The 20,846-nt window shown below is 40.0% G+C and overlaps 1 protein-coding gene across 1 annotated transcript in view; it reads right to left on the bottom strand.

Moving 5' to 3' along the window:
• Positions 1–236: 236 nt before the first annotated feature.
• TMEM260 (transmembrane protein 260) overlaps positions 237–20,846 on the bottom strand; it is a 68,217-nt gene continuing 47,607 nt past the window's right edge. Inside the window, exons 11-16 of the mRNA XM_059373272.1 lie at positions 19,551–19,722; positions 15,363–15,511; positions 8,272–8,448; positions 6,732–6,785; positions 5,171–5,261; positions 237–1,190 (exon numbers count right to left, since the gene is read on the bottom strand). Coding sequence (XP_059229255.1) covers positions 936–1,190; positions 5,171–5,261; positions 6,732–6,785; positions 8,272–8,448; positions 15,363–15,511; positions 19,551–19,722 — 898 coding nt within the window. The 3' untranslated portion in view covers positions 237–935. The remainder of the gene's footprint in view (positions 1,191–5,170; positions 5,262–6,731; positions 6,786–8,271; positions 8,449–15,362; positions 15,512–19,550; positions 19,723–20,846) is intronic.

The raw sequence follows: 20,846 nt of genomic DNA, 5'->3' as shown, positions 1-20,846 counted from the left end.
AAGAACTATTATTTGCATTTCTTACTATGTTCTCTTTAGTAATATGTATAAAAGATGCTTGTAACAGAAATGAATTTATTGAACCACTTCCCCATCCCCCTGCCCCCCCCCATCCCCGCCTTTTTTCTCTCTCTTTTTTTTTTTTTTTTTTTTGCATTTTGGCAGCAGGAGCCTACTAATTATTGGGCCCGGATTTACGAGCCCAAACAGAAGTAAAACATAAATATAAAATTAACTAAGGAAATACAAAATCCTTTTTATTTGCCACTTTATGCAACCGAAAGAAAGCAAACAAATTAGCTTTATTTTTTAATCATTTTAGAGAATTGTCAAAGACAATAAAACTCCCAACTTTTTTCAGAATGTTCACTGGGTTGGTGTTTAGCTTGAAGTGTGAGATTATGTAACAACCATAGCTACTCAGGAAAAAAAAAAGGATTTTTAACTTGAAGCAGAGCAAAGTTAGCTCTTTAAAAAAAAAATCGCTTTTGGGAAACAAAAAATGTGTCTTTGGTCTGGTATTACTATTTTATGAATTTAATCTTCAAAATTGATCCCAATAATCAATAAGCAATTTTCAACACTGATCCCAATAAAAGACTCACAATCGATATTTAAAGTAAGTGAAAATAGCCCATTCTCTTCTAGCATCTAATCAAGCAAAGTCATTAGGTGAGAGACTGAGGAAGTAGGAAGGTTTTCAGGAAGATTCTCACTGATATGCTAATTGACACAGGGTACACAGAATTTGCATACATAGCACATCACAATCATTTAAACACCCAACGAAACAGGATTGTTGTACCAGATCTGGGAGATGACTGTCTTGAATTTGTAAAAAAATTTTTTAGTTTTTTTTTTTCTTAGAGGAAAAACGTTTGGACTTTGGAATTCCGGAAGCTGAACGATGAGCAACTTTTTCACATCCTGCTGCCTTAGACATTTTTCCTATTTCTCAGACTTTGCAGTTCTTTTCTTAGGTGCTTTAGAGCAACGAAAAGATCAGGCAGCTGTGGATCATTCTGCGCTTTCTGGGTGTAGAGACGAAAGTGTCTGATGGTTTCCGTTAACAACACTTCGGGGTCTACACCTCTTTCCTGAAGACGTAACATCCGCTCACAGGCGATGGCATAGTTCTTGTGCCAATTCACTGGGTGTTCCTTTTGTAAAGAGACGATCTCCTTATAAAGCTGAAAAACAGCAAAGACGTTGGTTTGCCATTGTTATCCCTTGACTTTTTTTCAAAACACAGAAAACACAGAGGAATTAATCATACAAGAGGAAAAATCCAAGCAGCCTATAGTAAAATTCAAATCATTGCCAGGCCATGCAGAAAATGCAAGAATGTGACTGTAATTATTACAGTGGCAGGAGGCAAATGTGCTTCATCTGAAACTGCTTCTGGGGTTTTTCGGATGTTGCAGAGGGAACCCAAGACGCACTGTGTCAGGACAAAATGCTCTTCCTCCAGAAAGATGTTCTGGGAAAGGGATTTAGCTCTAATTCATGAAAAGCTATTTACTCAACAGGCAGAAAGGTTGAAACTCTAAATTTAGCTGTTGGAGAAAAAAAAAATAGCTTTCTTTAGAAAACTGCATAGAAAAAGAACTGGAAGGAATTTAAATTTTGACCCTCTTTTTCACATAAATTTCTCTCTTGTTAGAAACAACAGTAGTAACAATGGCAACAATAAACCAGCTCCAACAAATCCATCATTGAATAGGCTGGGCGTAGGAGAATTTAAGAGACATCCTTAGAGCGAGATACCAAAAATCTTCAGGGCATCCTATAATTACAATTTCGACAGTTAAAATTTTGCCCACAGAAATCAGGAATTTTGTTTTGCAACATCGGAGATCATAGGAATTTGGACAGAGTTTGAACCTTTGATATTGAGTTTTCCAGGGAGAAACATTAAAATTTAACAAATAAAGTAGATCCAAATCTGCACATTGGAATACTAGACTTGCTTATTTGGAAATTCCACAGCCTTCTGGGAGATTGGCAAGTTGGAGCTGGATCTGCAGGAACACGAAGTTGGCCACAGATGCGGTGAACACACAGAACGAGGAACAAGGAATGATGCTTTCTCCAGGGACAGGGGCTTCCGCTGTTAGAATGGTATCCATCACGTCATTCAGTGGAAAGGGACCCGATATACTAGCTATTGCCCCAACTTCCACTCCAGGGCAGATAAATGCATCCCTACCTAACCTACTTTTAAATTGCATCCACAGGAAAAATCTCAGAATTCATGTTCGATGTGTCATTTTGGTATTTAATAAGCTTTGGTCTTTAAGCTGGCTTTTAAAGCAGTTTTCCCCTTCGCTTCTTTCCCTCCAGAACAAAGGAAACAGTCACCTTGAACTTGGATGGACATCATAGCTATGAAGCTAGCCTCCCACTCTTCCATTCTCTTGGTCAGATATCCAGTATTTCTCTACCTTTCCTCATGGTCTATTGACTCTACTGTTGCTTCTCTTCCCAAGCGTCCCTTCGAAGAGGGAGGGACGCATGTGAAGCGCACGGCACACTGGCCGGCACAGAGCACAAGCTCAGAACTGTGCAGCTTCTTTACCTTCCCGAGTGCTCAAAGACCTACCAAGGTTCTGGAGTTCAAAACAGAGGCCAGCCCTTCAGTGAGCACTGTTCCAGTGGCTCAAGAGAAAAAGAGGCTCAGTCGTGTGTTCCCTGTTATGTATTCTCTAGCTATGGAACAATCATACTGCCCGTTTCTAGAACACTGTTACTGACACACCATTGACTTATCTGGGGTGGCTCATGAAGCCACATGTGCTGTATCTTAAGAAGCTGGTCACTTCTCATCCCGTGGAATTATATTTCCTCTTCTATGGGTTACTGTGACATTTATCTTGGCAGACTCTATTCTATTTACTGGGGACACCCATTTATCAAATGTATTCCTAAAGATAACGGCTATTTCCTGCTCCCCCACTATTCCTGAACTTTAGGTCCCCCAAATTTAAAGTTCTGTATACGCTATTGAGTGGAATACTATAAAAAACAACAAAAATGTCCTGCACCTAGAAGAATGTTCTTGAACCACCAGTGCCAGGAGGTGGATTTGTGTGGACCCATCACGTATTTGACCCTATTTGGCTTGCAAACAAGGTCACACATCTGGAGACATACACACAGAAGAGACCTACCGATTTGTGTCCACTGAAAAGAGTAAAGTTTACAGGCCCAGAGGGAAAATATATCTGTGAATTAGCTTCAGTAATGGCCTAGCCATTGACCATGGGATGGGTCAATGATAAGAATATGAAATAACAGTAAGTCTCAGATTTCTCCTCACTGAATACTGCTTGTTTTTCACACAATCACAGGGTATTAGAGATGAATAGGATATGGCCTCAGAAGGACACGTGAGATAATTGATAAAGCTTAAAGCCCACTTCTATTTTTAGAAGAAATCGAGGCCTGGAAAGGTGAGCTTAGAGTTGGCAATTAACGGTGGCGCTGGCCTTGAACCTGGACCTTGCTATTGCCAGATGGAACTCTAGCTTGTCATCTCCTATAATCCATCCCTTGCTGTCCCTGGGTGGTGCCTCGGAGGGTTCTGCCTCTGTCCCTGTGGACTGTCCTCCCTCACCTACCCTCTCACGACTCTGACCTGCCATGTGTCTGGCCAGCTCCTTCTGACCTTTTCAAGGTGACACTCCAGGGACGTCTCCTCCGAAGGCTCCCCTCCCTTCCTCACCAGCCTCTCTCCAGGACTGGAGACGCATGTACAGCTTGCTGTCCCTACAGCTCCTCTGTAAACCCTGCGTGTCCCTTGCAAGACTGAATGTAACTGAGGACTTCATCTTTTGTCTCCCTCCGTAGGCTGCTACCTCTTGGGTAGCAGGGACAATGCTTGGTTATCTTTGCCACATACTGGGTACAGTCTAGGCGCTCAAGAAAAGCTCGGTGAGTAAATGAGGACAGAAATAAACAATGAGCCCATGATCACAATATTTAGGAGTCAAACGAGTCATGCTGATGGGACACCATGCAATTTGGACTGAGCACCGAACTGGTGCCGGGTGGGCAGCCTCACAGCAGCCTGGAGGTAGCACAGACACCTCGGTTGCTCACACACATGGCTCCAGGGCTTGGGTCTCACTGGCCCTTGCCAGGACATCTGTTTGCTAGACAGTAGGCTCCGAGACAGTCTCTGACGGTGTCTCAAGAGCCCAGGGCTATGAATCGCAGAAAAGCAGGGACTCATTAAGAATGGGGAACAGCAAGTCCTGTCCTCCTGTTCCCCACAGCAAGGACCCCCATCCTCGACGGCTAGTTTGGCCTCCTGGGGCCACAGTCCCAGCACAGAGCCAGTCTCTAAAACCCTTTATCTTTCTCACGAAGTCCCAATCAGCCACAAACCTATTGCTTCAAGTGCCATGAGGGGCAGGATGCTTGCATGGAGGGCCACCTGTCAGAACTTGTCTGGTGGGGGCTGGGTCTTGTTCCAATTTCTTCCTATGTATTTCCTGTTGCTGTTGTAACAAATCACCACCAACACAGTGGCCTGAAACAACAGGTGTGTATTATCTTCCACTTCTGGTGGTTAAAATACATAAAATCAAGTTGTTGTTGTTGTTTTCTCCAAAACCAGCAGGGCTGTGTTCTTTCTCGAAGCTCTAGAATCTATTTCTTTGACCTTGGTAGTTTCCAGAAGCTACCTGCCCTCCCCGACTTGTGGCCCCTTCCTCCACCTTCCAGGCCAGCCACCCAGTGCCTTCGAATCTTATCGTCCGCCCTCCACTTGTATTATCACCTCTCCTTTTCTGCCTCAGACCTTCTCGCCTCCTTCTTAGAAGGGCCATGTGATTACACTGTGTCCACCTGGACAATCCAGGATCATCTTCCCACCACAAGACCCTTAATCACATGTACAAAGTCCCCTCGGTCATGGAAGCCCATCCATCCATTCACAGGTTGTAGAGATGAAGACACGGACATCTTTGGGGATGGGGGATCATCAGCCAACTGCACCATTTACTTTAGACATTATTTGTGATACACGAGTAGTTTTCCATTTATACTGCTTTACAAATCAAATAAAACTAGACATGACAAAGTAAAAACTTTACTAAAAACTGTCCATTCCAATCACCACCACCTTCCCTCCAAACATATTTAGGGATATAAAAGTGTAACATACGTTGTACGCATGGGTGTAGAGTTGAGCCTTCACACTCGAAGGTATGTTCGCAGTTTCTGCCAGGTTAAAGATGAAGAAAGGTGTTTTCATCCTGGGAGTCAGGGTTTGGGGAGGGAGAGGAACCTTCATTAAAACCCTGTTGTCAAGTTTCACATTTAAAGCTACATCTGTCTGACTTCCCACTGATAGAGAATATACAAAACCCTTTACTGAATACGTTTTCCTCTCATAGTCACAGACGTTTACTCAGAACCAACAACAACTTCTTTCCCCGCTGCCAACACGCGGCATTCACAATGCTTGCCAAAGCTTTGAGGAAAAAGCTTAAATTCTTCATCACGATTATACATCGGTTCTCCACCAGATGTACATCACTGTCACGGGAGAGCAGCTGGGAAGAGGGGCACAGGGGCACTGAGTTCGTCAGCCCGGCCCCGAAGTGCCCATCGCAAGGGCCCATGCCATGTGTGATTCGTTCTTCAAAGGCAGTCAGACTCTTGGACCATGTGTCTCATCCAAACTGTCTTTGGCAAACCCATGAAGTCAATACCTGCCTGGATCATGACCTGCTTTCTTCTTTTATGTGATTTCCTCCCCAGCTTTCCCACCTTCAGTCATAGTGAAGTATTGTGCAAACATACGGTGCATCTTTGATCAGTTCTTCAAAGCAAGTGTTTGTCCCTATAACTAGGCTGATCACTTGCAAACAGACCTTCTTCCAACTTTTTCCAAAAACACTGCTGCCTAAACCGCAGTATGGCTATTTTTGTAATTGCTATTTTGAAGCTCCATTTCTTGACTTAAAAAAAAAAAAAAAAAACAAAAAAAAAAACTCTTTAAACTTATGTAAATCCTTTATATCATAACTCAATCCTCAGTGCAAAGCACAGTCTCTGGCTCAGACAGGGCCCCCTTCCTTTGCTGAAGGAATGCTTCCCATGTACTTCATATCCCTGTCGGTATTCCACTGAGGACTTTATTTTTTTAATATATTTTTAAAAATTCTTTTTAAAAAAGATTTTATTTATTTATTTGACAGACAGAGATCATAAGTAGGCAGAGAGGCAGGGAGAGAGAAGGGGAATAGGCTCCCCGCTGAGCAGAGAGCCCGATGTAGGGCTTGATCCCAGGACCCTGAGACTATGACCTAAGCCAAAGGCAGAGGCTTAACCACTGAGCCACCCAGGGACCCCGAGGACTTTAATATTGTATTTAGGCCAAAGTCTGTGAGTGTTAGATATCTTGAGTATTTTATTTATTTCTTAAAAGGTTTACTTATCTGAGAGAGAGATAGTGGTGGGGAGGGGCAGATGGAGAGGGAGAGAGCCAGATTCCCTACTGAGGGTGGAACCCCACCTAGGGCTCGACCCTACCACCCTGGTTTGTCCTTTTGTAAAATGGGGATAATAGCAACCTCTTTATAGGTTGTTATGAGGGCAAAATGAGATAATGAACGTACAGCGATCAGCACCACGCCTCAAACAAAATGCTCACAAATGCTATTTTGTTATCACCACTGAATCCCAAACAGACTGCAAACACGTAAGTGTGGGCTAGTCACCTTGCTTGCCACATCTCTTCGTTGGCCACAGATTCCCAAGAAGATGGATCAAACCTGCAGTTACAAGAAAACAGTGACATTTTTCTGCTGGCTGCATTTATTGCTACGGACATGTAATCTTTGTTTTATAATTTCACAGGGCAAATAAAATAGGTTGGATCTTGAAGTACTGATAGGGATGGAAATAATAAACTTCTCCTAGAAAAATCTGATTGCTAGGAATTTGAAAATTTGGTAAATGTGTTCTTAATCTGCATAATGAGCCCCAGAGCCCTATGGGAGCAGACTAAGGATTAGTGGGAAGAGGCTGGAGGCACGGAAGAGCCAGCTGTTCCTTAAGAAGTGCTAGCTGGGCAACAGGGACGGGGCGAGGCCTGGGTCGCTCTACGGATGCAGCCAAGAACCAAAGAGCTGAGAAGCAGGGCGATAAGCCTGAGAGAAGGGACTCCTGGCTTTGCTACCATCATTGCTGGCTGGAGCCAGGATGCTGCTCACTGGACACTTGCTAAACCATCTGCTGAATTTTTCTTTCTCTTAATTAAACTTTCTTATTATGTGTCTTTTTTGATGGAATGGACATAACAAGTGGTGTTGGGTACTTGTCCTTTGGCCAGCTGTTTGCAGAAAAGTTTATATTCTTTCTTTTTTTAAAAAAGTGAGTTCCATATCCAACATGGGGCTCAAATTCACAACCTTGGGATCAAGAGTCATATGCCCCAATGACTGAACCAGCCAGGTGCCCCAGAATAGATTATTTTCTAACTTTTCCTCATGATGGTCACTGAGTGCTTTGATAGAGACCTCCTTATCCATCTCCAGTGGGTGCAATGTGGTCTGATTGCTCATAAATGGATCCAAAACCCCTTTGTAGCATTTTTCATATCATCTTGCCTGTTCCTGAATTATAAGCAATAGTTATCAAATCTTTAAATAATTCATAACTTAAAAATATGCAAGGGAGGCACATTCCTATCGAGGGTGACTCAATTTCCATGGGAGAGAGTCCGTTCTGTAGAGATGCTTATAGGAAGACAGATCATTCCATAAAAAACATAACGAGGCTAATGACGAACAACTGTGAAGAACAAGTTACTCATCAAGGGCCAATCTCTCCCAGAGAGAAGTTACATGCCATTCCTAAAGAACAACAAATAGAGTAAGTTCATGCATTGTGCAAACTCTCATGGGACACAGAGTACTTTGCAAAGCTCTACTCCTCAAAATGGATGTCTTCCATTTTGAGGGTGCAAGACAGAGGATGACAGACAATATGGCGTCATGAGAGCTGGAAGTGGAAGACGCTGTGCCCCAAATTGTCGGGGAGCCACAGCCCCCCTTGCCCTCCAATCTCCCTACTGTTCTTTAAACATGAAGACAAGAAATACATGTTCTCTATTAGGATTCGCATAGGCAGCAAATAACAGTATTAAGAACTAATTTTAAAAAATTTAAAAAGTGCATGGGCATCTCAATATTTAGTAGGTTTTTTAAGCACACAAAACTGCTATGATCTGATGAAAAACACAGCTGCCATTCATACCTTCCATATTCTTCGGTCCAGTTATAGATATTTCTTGTAAGTTTAATCCACTCCTCAGGGTTGAATACAATCTCTGAAGGAACTAATTTGTCACAAGAGCCCCAAGGCCACAGTGAATAGTTTTTTTTCCAGGTTGGGTCACCTTCATGAATTCCTATGCAAACAAATGTTTTTTTTCTATTGAAAACAGAAAAATATACATACATTTTAACTCAAAGTTCTAAATGTTAATAAATATAATTTATGAAGGGTGATTTTTGACTCCTTAAACCATTAAAAACCATTAATAGTTAAAAACCATTTAACCATTACACATGGTTAAAACCATGTGTAAACATTCTGGTTTATTTAAATCTTTCCCATATGGGCTGTTTAGAATTTACATTAGTGTAAAAAAGCTGTCTGGGGGAGCTGGGGTAAGTTAACACACATAAACGATAAAACTGATCTGTTCATAACATTATAAGAAATCACGTTGGGACAAACATTGTTAGTGTCCATTTCTGTGGTCCCGTCTCACAGTAAACAGACACTTTGACACCTTTTTTTTTTTTTTCATTTTACAGGTGGAAATATACAGCTGCATTTACTTCCCTACTTAGATGTCTCCTTCCTCAATTCCCACTGTCCTTTATTTTTTGTCTCTTTTATCATTACTGTATTGTACCTATTGTTTGCATTCACAAATCTCCCCGAGTAGCCCAGAAGCACCTGAGGATAGGCTCTCTATCTCTAAATTAACTCTGAGTCACACATAACACAATGCTTAACTAATTCATAATTATTTGCTGAATAAAATTAGTTAAACTGAATAAAGTATGAGGAGCTTTGAATCCTGCAAAAATCAGGAATAGAAATGGTTTAAATAAGCTTGGTTCAAACTCACTATAACTCAATAGCTCTATTCCAATTCATGGTGTATGCCTGAGTAGCTATTACTAAGTATGGTGAGGGGTAGGGGAACATATTAGAAGAAAGTACTTGAAAGTGGAAAAACTTCATGAACTTTGAAATGAAGTACTTTTGGCATAGATTTTAAGGCTTTTCCCCACCATTTATGACCCTTGTGATTTGGAGAACATTACTTCACGACCTGTGTCTAGTCTCCTCATCTGTGAAATGGGTATAACCCTTTCAGAGCTATTAAAGATTAAATGAGGTAACTGATACAAAATACAGTGTTCGAACATGAGAAGAATTCTGGTTCTGGGGAAGACGGAGTAAGCACACTCTCCCCATCCCTCCCACTGCACACCAGACTTCGTGGACAGAATGTGTGGAATGGGAGGACTTGGAGACACTAGAATTCTAAGTTCCACCAAACCTGTGGTGAGTTCGCCATCTTTCCCCTTCTGGTTCCCAAAATTTAGAGGGAAAGGAACATGTCTCTCTAATCAGAGGAGCTGTGGTTGCAAGAGCTGGGAGCAAACCCTCATTGCTCTTTACCTCCCTGTGTTCTCTGGCAGCCTGGTCCCAGACATAGACAGTCACAGAAAGTGCATGGCAGAAGAGGGAAATTAAAGCCCCAGTTTTCTGACCAGAGAACTGGAAAGAAGGCTTCAAGGTGGGGGAAGGGCCAGGGTCAAGACAGAAAGGAGGGAGGTCAAGACAGCAATCCCATAAAGTTGTGTATGAACTCCTGGCTTATCTCTGAGCTCTGTATGTGTGGATCTGTTAACAGACTTTGAGAAATGAGCCACTGGTCAGATGGCCACCCAGGTCCCAGACTGGGTAATGGGCAGCATACACAGGGACGGATTTAGATAGCCCTCCAAATGCATTGAAAACAGAACCAACACTGGAACTATAGGCCTCAGAAGGCAGGTCAGAACTTGCAGCCTGAGATTTACCTGCTGCTAAACAAACAAAATCAACATTCTCTTTAGGATTTAAATAAGGCCCAAATATTCAAAATGTCTAGGATACAACCCAAAATTATTTAGCATACGAAGAACCAGGAAAATCTCAACTCACGTTGGAATATGCAATCAATAGATGTCATTTCCAAGATGACACAGATATTAGAATCGTCAGACAAAGCCTTTAAAACACCTGTTATAAGCGTGCACCAACAAGGAAAGGGAAGTACTCTTGAAATGAATGGAAAAACAGAAAATCTCAACAAAGAAATAGAAGATATGAAATGGAACCAAATGGAAATTACAGACCTGAAAAATACAATGATGTAAATTAAAAATTCACCAGATGGGCTTAATGTTGTCTGGAGAGAGAGAGGAGGATAAGAAAGAGAGAGAAAAAGAGAGAGAAAGTGGGAACTGGCAGGTAGGGCACTTGAAGACAGATCAAGAGAAATAATACAATTTAAACCAAGTGCAATAAGACTAAAAAAAAAAAAAATGTACAGTCTCAGGTATCTGTGGTCTGATGTTCATATCATCAGAGTCCCAGATGGAGAAGAGAAAAAATGTAAAGCATAGGAAGTAAAGAAAGAATGTCTAAAAAGCTCTCAAATTTTGTGAAAGACACCTTCTTACAGAAGAAGCTCAGTGAACCCCAAAGAGATTAGACTCAAATCCATGCCAACAGACCATAATCAAACCGCTAAAAACTGAAGACAAATAATCTTCAAAGTAGCCAGAGAAAAACAATACATTGCACAGAGAACAACAATTTGAATGACTGTGAATTTCCCAAATAGAAACCATGTAGGTCAAAAGAATGCAAAATAACATTTCTGAAATGCTGGTGAGGGAAGGGGGGGAACCAAAAAAAACCCCACTACTAACAACTCAGAACTTCATATCCAGAATTCTTCAAAAATGAGGAAAAAGTAAAGACATTTTCAGGTAAAGGAAAACTAAGAGAGTTCACTGTTAACCATCTTGTCCTAAAAGAAATGCTACAGGAATATCTTCTGATGAAAGAGAAATAATACAAAAGGGCAACTGGACAATCAGAATAAAAAGAAAGGCAACATATCTGGTAAATAGCTGCATAAATATCTTGGACTATTTTTTCTCTTAAATTTGAAAATGTACATATGACAGTTAAAAACAAAAATTATCACGGGTCTGATATAAGATACATGACAACACAACCAAAAGTGGGGAGGTTAAAGGGACTTAAATGGCAGTAAATTTTCTATATTCCACTTGAAGTAGCAAAATATTAATCCTGAGTAGACTGTGAAGAGTTCAGTACATATACCGTGATTCCCAAGATCAACTGCTTAAAAAAAATCTACCAAAAGACACAGTAAAAATCTCAAAAAATAATTAAAGATTAATTATATAATTAAAAATAAAAAATACTATGAAAACACTAATCAAATTAAAACAAAAAACCCAGAAGAATTCTTTTTTTGTAAAAACAGAGAAGATGTAAATGCCATTCAATGGCGTTTTCAGCAAATATGAGGACAATCTGACATTTATATGCCAAAAAGAAGTAACTATAAAACCCCCAAGAAACCTGTCTCAATCCCCTGCCCCCCCCTTATGAAAAGTCACTCAAAGTAGATCATTGATCTGAAATGTAAAATAAAACTATTAAACTCCTAGAAGAAAACATGAGAAAATCTTTGTGACCCAGCATTAGGTAACAAGTTCTTAGATGTAACACCAAAAAGCATGATCCAAAAAAAGAGAAAAGTGTAATCTGTAAAAGAAAAAAATGATAATTGGATTTCTTTGAAATAAAAAACTCTTATCTGCAGAAGACACCTCGAAGAGAATAAAAAGTCAAGCTACAAACTATATGAATCATATTATTTGACAAAGAATTTATACCTAGAATACATAAAGAACTCTTAAAACTCAATAGTTAGAGAAACAATCCAATAATCCCATCCACATTCACACACAAACCTGTCCAGGAATGTTTATAGCAGCTTTATCCCCAAACTGCAAACAGCCCAAATGCCTTTCAACAAGTGAATGGATAAAGACACTGTGATATACTTCTACAGTGGAACACTACTCAGCAATGACAAAGAATAGACTATTGGTACACACAACTTGGATGGATGTCAAAGGCATTATGCTCAGTGTGATACGCCAGCGTTCAAAGGTTATACTTCATGAATCCATTACATGACATTCTGGAAAAGGTATAATGACAGCAATGGAGAACAGGCCAATGGTGGTGGGGGTGAAGGCCTTGGGGACAGTGTGACCACACAGGAGCAGCACAAGGGAATTTCTGAGGTCATGGCTCTGTTCTGTTGTGGGAGTTTACACAAGTGTACACACGTGTTGAAATTCATAGAACTCTACGTCAAAAAAAAAAAAAGGATAGAATTTTACTGCATGTTAAAATAAAATAAAATAGTAAATTTTAATATTAGCTTCCTTCCTTGTAAAAAGTACCCATTTAGAGAGCTTTCATATGATACTGATGGCGCAATGCTTGGGGGAAAAAGTCTCTATCAAGTGCCTCTTGATTGTTCATGTCCTCTGACTTAGTAATTTCATTTCTGAGAATCTATCCTAAAAATTCAAACTTCCACCCCCTCCAAAGAAAAACTATACACACAGTCATTTAATATAGTCTATAATTTTACCATAGTAAAAAATTAGGCCATGTTAAATATCTACTAATAGTTCCATTCCTCTATTATTAAAATATAGTACATGTACCTATTCAGAGTGTGTAAAAAACATTAAAAATGGTTTTATGGATTGCATGGAGCACTGGGTGTGGTGAAAAAATAATGAATACTATTATGCTGAAAATAAATAAATTAATTTAAAAAATGGTTTTATGATATTTATTAAAAAAGGATTCTTCTGCATTATGCTTTCAACTTTGTAGAAAACATGCATTTTTGATTTATTTGTATTTCTGAGTGATAGAACTGTTTTTTCTAGTTAAAAAAATATTTTTTTTCTTAAAGATTTTATTCATTTATTTGAGAGAGAGACAGTGAGAAAGAGCATGAGAGAGGAGAAAGTCAGAGGGAAGAAGCAGACTACCCATGGAGCTGGGAGCCCGATGCGGAACCTGATCCCGGGACTCCAGGATCACGACCTGAGCCGAAGGCAGCTGCCCAGCCAACCGAGCCACCCAGGCGCCCCTAAAAAATAATTTCTTCTTCTATAATGAACAATGCTACTTTTTAAAGTAAAAATTTTATTTTAAAATGTTACCAATATGCACCATTAATCATGAGGCCCTGGTTAGTCAAAAATACTAACAAAAATTGATGGCCCAGAAAGTTCATCACCGTGTTACATTATAATAGCCAAAGTCCAGAAACAACAAAAGTGTCCAAAAACAGAATATTTGTTAAGTTATCGTGCATCTATTTAAGAATATTAAACAGTCAAGAAATGATGGGGAAATGTGTCTGACATGATACCAGGTGAAAAGAAACTGAACAGTCAACTAAATTGGATCCCAGCTAGTACACTATGACTGTGTGAGAATGGTACATGTTTGTGTGAACATAATTGATGGTAAAACTGCATCGAATTCCAAAAAGTTTACCAAGATGTTAAGACTATGACATCTGTCTTAAAGACAGAGGTTACTGCTCTTAACACTTACCGGTCTGTATTTTTTAGAGTTTCCAAGGAGCATACAGCATTTCCATAACAAGGCCAGGCCTCATCCATGGCTATGGGGTAACACCCTTGACCACCTGGACCCCACCCTCCCTCTCCACTCATCCCTTCACCTAGCCGTCTAAGCCCTGTGCTCCACACTTACTGGGCCTCCCCCACTTTCCCTAGAGCTCAGCCAGCCCTTTCCAGGACTTTTCACAAGCACTTCCCTTGAATCAGCCTTCTCCCGCCTGCTTGGCAAACTCCTAGTTTGTCTTTAAGTCCCCAACATTTTGTCCATACCAACACTACCATGCTTCCCAGATGACCGTGTCATTTATCTGCTTCAGACCTCACACACGGCCCGAAACCCTCCCTGAAAGCCCGCAAGAGCAGGGGCCGTGCCCAAGCGTCCGTAGCCTGTACAGTTGTTGGGGCATCTTGGCCAATCAGTGCTTATTAAGTAAATGCGGAAGGAATGCCACCAGGCAGAATTAATTGCTTCTTCATCCATCTCCCAGTTAAACCACCCATTCAGTAAACACAAAGCCTGGCCGGTGTAGAGCGTATCCCATTATATTACTGACAGTTACATGCATACCCATGTATAGATGCAACTAGACTGTGGTCTCTTTGAATCTGGAACTCATCTCACTTTACTGCCAACGCCTAACATGAGCTGGAACATAGCAGATTCAATAAAAGTTTGTGGGGTCGCAGTAAATAAAATTCATCCCGAAAAATTCCTCTTTATGGATGTTAATGGCTCTTGGTATTTCATTCCAAAATAGAACAATTAAATGTTATTCTCATAACACATTGATACCAATTCTTACTGCTTCATGAGCCACAGTAAACTCAGGCTCTGAACATCACGTATCAAATTCTTAGTAAGGGATAATTTAACTTGGGAATTTAGAGATAATTTCTCAAGTTCCCTTGATAAGAGAACAGAAACTACCCAACAAGTCTTCTTCACACCCTGGATAATCCCAAGCACTTTGTGGCTAGGAAAAATGTTCAACACTGTACCACTGAAGGAGTTATTCATTCTTGACCTTAACTATGAACAATTTTATATTCTTAAGTACAGAATTCACAATTCTCCTATGTTATCTCAGCCAGCATAACTGTAGGTGTTTTTCTTATTTACAAAAATGCCTTATCCTTTATAAGAAAAGAAAAATCCTTAGGCTATTTTTATATAGTGATTATTCCTGGAAAACATTTGCTTTACACTTAAAAGGGGGCCACGGTGTTGATCAGGGGAACCTATAATTGCTTGCGATCCACCTGCAATGATTTCAAGTAGACAGGCACATCTCCAATTTCTCTGAATTGTACTAAGATCTTATTTGCTATTCTTGTTAATCTGTCTTTATTTTTCCTTTACCCAGAACAATAACATTTATTTCTGCCTGGCCTCATTTATGCACAGATATTCAATTTAATTACAAAGCTAATCTCACCGGTGACAGGAAAATAGGTGTAGAAAATTGGTCTTTTGGATGAGGCACAGCTGCTACATAAACAATTTTAGGAAAGCTTAAGATTTTAAAAAAGCTATTATATGAAAAGAATGCTTACTGTTTATTTATTTCAAGAAAATGATAAAGATTAAACGTGACCATTCCACTAGGTAATACTCCTTCCACAGGATTCCACCGGTCTCCAGGAAAGTTGACACCTGGTAAATGCTTCGCCATCTTGGGTAAATACCACTCATAAGTCATCATCTATCGGAAAAATAACAAATGATGTCATAGTTTTGATATACTTGTTAAAAAAGAATCAAGTTTATAAAGTATAATGGAAAAGTTCGAAGATACAGATATACTCATTAAACATTAATACCACAACTCACATATGTGGCACTGACTTCTCCTCTAATGACTTAAACCTTGGATTTCATTTCTTAAGCTGTGACTATTATTGGTAACATAAGCACCTGGTTTGATCTCACCTCTGTGCATCTGTCGGACTACCCAGAATGATCTTACCCCATTCTCCTAGCTAGAGGATGTGTACCCAACTTTCAGGCCAAACTCAAGTACCACTTCCTCTGTGATGCACTCCCCGCTCCCAGGTTCCACAGCAGAATGACTGCTCCTACAGCACTTTGCACCTACCTCTGTCACAGCTCTGACCCTACTCCTCGCTCACCTGTGAGATTCTAGAGGGAAGAGACTGTCTTCAGCTCTGTGTCTCTGCACCTAGCACAGGGCCTGGCACTGACTGGTTCTCAAATTCTATTTGCTGAAATGAAATGTTTAGGGTGGCCAGACCAGATGTGTCATTATTCTTTTATTCATGCATGTACTCAAGAAACAAGTACTGCTCACCTACAGTGAAGAAGATAAAATCCCTGCCCTTGAGATGCTCAGTGCATGATCATCTAGACCTCAAAGACAAAACCCCTTTTGGCTAAATTATGTGACATTACTAGTACATCCAAACTGACTACATATCATCACATGTTCTTTGGGGATTTTATTTATTTATTTGACAGAGAGAGATACAGTGAACGAGGGAACACAAGCAAGGAGAGTGGGAGAGGGAGAAGAAGGCTTCCCCATGAGCAGGGAGCCCAACACAGGGCTCGATCCCAAGACCCTGGGATCATGACCTGAGCCAAAGGCAGACGCTTAACCAACTAAGCCACCCAGGTGACCCTCCACATGTTCTTTTGATTGAAATAAATCATTGATATCAGGAAAAATCACTTTCTCTTAATTCTATACTTATCTATGTACAGATTTACTTTTTTTAAACAAAAGACTATTTATACTTTCAAAGCTTTGTTATAGTTTATATATCCTCTTTTGAACAACTATGTTTATGTTTTACTTGCTTTATACAAGTAAGTTAACTTGAAATGACAAATTACTTTTAATCTAGGTATATGTTATAAAAACTCAAAATATATTTATTTTATTTTATTTTTTAAAGATTTTATTTATTTATTTGACAGAGATCACAAGCAGGCAGAGAGGCAGGCAGAGAGAGAGTGGGGGGAAGCAGGTTCCCTGCTGAGCGGAGAGCCTGATGCAGGGCTGGATCCCAGGACCCTGAGATCATGACCCGGAGCTGAAGGCAGAGGCTTAACCCACTGAGCCTCCCAGGTGCCCCTCAAAATATATTTATTGAATTTAGATTTTATTACCCAACAGTTTCAGTTCTTGGGGATACTAACATTAATTCTATACTTTCTACATGCTTTGACCTCAATAGTTCTCATATAATTCTCAAGGCAACCTTATTGTGTGAGAATAATTACATTAGACACCGCTGACTACCCACTCAACAGCTAAAACCCTCTTCTCCCTCACACAATCCTGACTTGGATCAGGTTATCCAAGTGAAGCTAAATGCTTGGGTCTAGTCTTTCTCCTCGGCTAGAAAGTAGTTTAGGAATGGGCATATGACCCACTACTGGTTAGGGGGACCCGAGGGAAGGTCTGCTAGGGGCTTCTGGGGCACATGTTATTCTCAGCAGTGAGAGAGGAAGGTGCGGGGGGAGAGAGAGGAGGATAGAGAGGGAGAGGAAGGGAGGGGAGGGGAGAGTAGGGGAGAGACACTTTGCTCCATTTTAGGACGTGATGTTTGGAACCGGCACTCATCGGTTCAAGATGGATGGAGAGAAGTGGCCCCAGGACACTGACATCACTGAACTGCTTATATTATTCATCCTAAAACCTCCTATCTTCAGACTACTTCTTATGTGAGATTAAAAACTGCATAGTTTAAGCTACTCTCAGGTATTTTGTTTCTTGCATCCAAAAGCATCCTAACTTATATGATGATCATTTCCATTTTATAGATCAGGAAACAGAAGCGCTGAGAGGAAAAAAAAATCATTAGCCCCGTGTCACACATCCTGGAAGTGACAGAATGAGGACTTGAATTTAGGTCTAATTAACTTTGAAATCCAGGCTTCTCAACGATGGTTGCTGCCATCCTGATTTTAAGTACTTAAAATCATGGTGGGATACCATATTATAAACTAACAGCCTAGCTTTTGTCAGAATCTACACTGAAGATCAAATTAATCAACTTGCGTAGATGATATAAATGCCAACTGCTTACAAAAATGTGTAATGTGCAAATTTCCCTACATTTGCAAATCTGTTTATATAGTTTTCTTCAAAAAGTTCAAATTATTCATTCATTCAATAAAATTTAATAAATACTATGCCTAATAATTTGCTCAATCAAACTAATCATGGTATTAAGATTAGTATCAAGATGAGGAATTTCTCTTTCCCTGATGACTGGTCTAAAAACACCAGAGATAGATTTATTCCCTTTTAGGTATTTGCGGTTTAAATTATAAATCTTATATAAAGCTTAAATACATTTCTTCAGTTCCAGAAGACTGTTTTAATAGACTTGAAAATCTTCACAAGTCCTCTCCAAATGTAATTCTGTCATAAGGCCAAAAGTTTACACACAAATCCTATAGCAGAACTGTGGTTAATTATTTCTATTTTGAGTGAAATGTTTACTCATCTGCAGTATAACTTATTTTATTTTATTTTTTAAAATATTTTATTTATTTATTTGTCAGAGAGAAGGAGAGAGAGAGAGAGCATACAAGCAGGCAGAAAGGCAGGAAGAGGCGGAAAGAGAAGCGGGCTCCCTGCCGATCAAGGAGCTCATGCGGGACTCGATCCCAGGACCCTGGGATCATGACCTGAGCCGAAGACAGTGGCTTAACCCAGTGAGCTACCCAGGCGTCCCTGCAGTATAACTTATTTTATATTCAACCTAATGTATTTTAATCCTGGGACCAGTAGGCAGTGTTAATTTGAATGGCTGGGTTGGCTGAATGTCAAAGAACTATTTTTTTTTAATTTAATTTATTTATTTGACAAAGAGAGAGCTAGAGAGGGAACACAAGCAGGGGGAGTGGGAGAGGGAGGCGGGGCTTGATCTCAGGACCCTGGGATCATGACCTGAGCCGAAGGCAGACACCCAACAACTAAGCCACCCAGTCATCCCAATCAAAGAACTATTTAAAAATAAATTTACTGTGGAAAGAACCAAGGTGCCCTTCAGCAGATGAACGGATAAAGAAGATAAGGTCCATATATACAATGGAGTATTATGCCTCCATCAGAAAGGATGAATACCCAACTTTTCTATCAAAATGGACAGGACTGGAGATTATGCTGAGTGAAAAAAGTCAAGCAGAGAAAGTCAATTATTATATGGTTTCACTTACTTGTGGAGCATAAAGAATAACACAGAGGACACTGGGAGATGGAGAGGAGAAGTGAATTGGGATAAATCGGAGGGGGAGATGAAACAAGAGAGACTGTGTACTCTTGAGAGACAAACTGAGGGTTTTGGAGGGGAAGGGGTGAGGGGCTGGGTGAGCCTGGTGGTGGGTATTATGGAGGGCACGTATTGCATGGAGCACTGGGTGTGGTGCATAAACAATAAATGCTGGAACACTGAAAAGAAATAAAATAAAATAAAATAAAATGAAATAAATAAATTTACAATACAGTACTTTCATGGTTTGTCATGTGAAATAGAGACCTAATTATTATTTGATTCTAACACAAAAAACATCAATTCTTAAAACATTCAGTTTAGATGAGAAGGAAGCAATTCATATGCTTATACTATTAGTTAAAGTAAACAAAAGAACATGATATATATTCTACCTAAGAGTAATATACCCATCTACCATTAAAAATTAGTTTAAAAAATACTTGTTTTAAAGTGATTACTGTTACTATATTCTAAGTATCTTCTTTATATACTTACTTCCTGATCCACTAGTGAAATATCTGGTCTCAGTCCCTCACAGTAATGCATGTAACGGAGAGAATTCCCTGGCAAATCTCCTCGGAGTAAGATAATTGCGTCACGGGGCATAGAGGCTAGAAGGTTCTTTGCAAATTTATCAATCACGTAGTTGGTCCTTTGGTCACAAATGCTAAATAAAAGGATAATGAAACATTAAAATAGCAACACACTGCTACAGTTTGTACAAGAGCGGGTGTATTTCCTGCTACATTCCTTTCCCATCACACACTCTCCATGTAGTGTTTCAAAGTAGTCTAATATATGTCTTCTAAGAAGATGCATATATTTGAAAAAAGAATGCTGTCATCTGAAAGAAAAAGAGAAGGAACTAATTGTGCAACTAAATAAAAATTAGTGTATTGCTTTACTGCTGGGATTTATAATCATTTCTACAAAAAGGGAACTGGTTAGTGCTCAAGACTAAGTCTTTTTCACTAAAAAGAAGTAAGGCTTCTGATTTCACTTAGAATTAAGGTAATTTCAAGTCAATTCCAGTTAGACCAAAGAAATTTTCAGAAATGCAAAAGGAAATCTGGCAGTTTCCAGCATAACTTTGTGTAGTATTGTTTTAACTCTCTTGCATGCAAACTTGATCCTTTCCATCACTTCCCCAAGCCACAGGCTCCCTGTGGTCCTCTCTCCCTTCTAGACAGAAAAATCATTTGAGAAGAAGTCTAATGAGAAGGAAGGGAAGGAATAGTTGGTGGGACTGTTTACTGTTCTCCAGGCATTTTTTGCTACTGCCAACAACAGCAGTATGACTCCTTTCAGTGATAGAGTGGACATTGTAACTTCAAAGAGAACTGGCGTGAATTCTGAGGGCTTCCCACAAAAAAAGAAAAAGACAACCAGAGAGCAAAAGCATCAAAAAAATGGAATAAGCATTGTCCTTCCTGTTATTATCAGGTGTGTCACATGTAATGGTTCTAAGAAACACAGCCTAAAGTTAAATCACTGGGCTAGCATCACGTAGCAAATGAACACTGCTAGAAACAAAATATTCACCCCTGCCTTTGTAGTTGATGCAACCGCTCCCCGCTGTGATTCTCTGCTTTGCAGGGTGATGGTTCCCATTTTGCCCTCTAGCAAAGTTGCTATCTATTCCATACCCCTGGGACTAATGCAAGAATTAAAACAAAATAAAACTGCCTAGCTTGTGCTAGTAGCCGTGGTGTTGAACCTGAGTTGCCCTAAAGACCCAAGTCAGGAAAAGACTGGGACAAAACAGACTTGGGAAACACAGCGGGCTTTGTA

This window comes from Mustela nigripes, chromosome 13 (assembly GCF_022355385.1).
Source record: "Mustela nigripes isolate SB6536 chromosome 13, MUSNIG.SB6536, whole genome shotgun sequence".
Classification (NCBI taxonomy): Eukaryota; Metazoa; Chordata; class Mammalia; order Carnivora; family Mustelidae; genus Mustela; species Mustela nigripes.
Note: the sequence above shows the minus strand (reverse complement) of the source record. Positions and strands in the feature narration are given on the sequence as shown.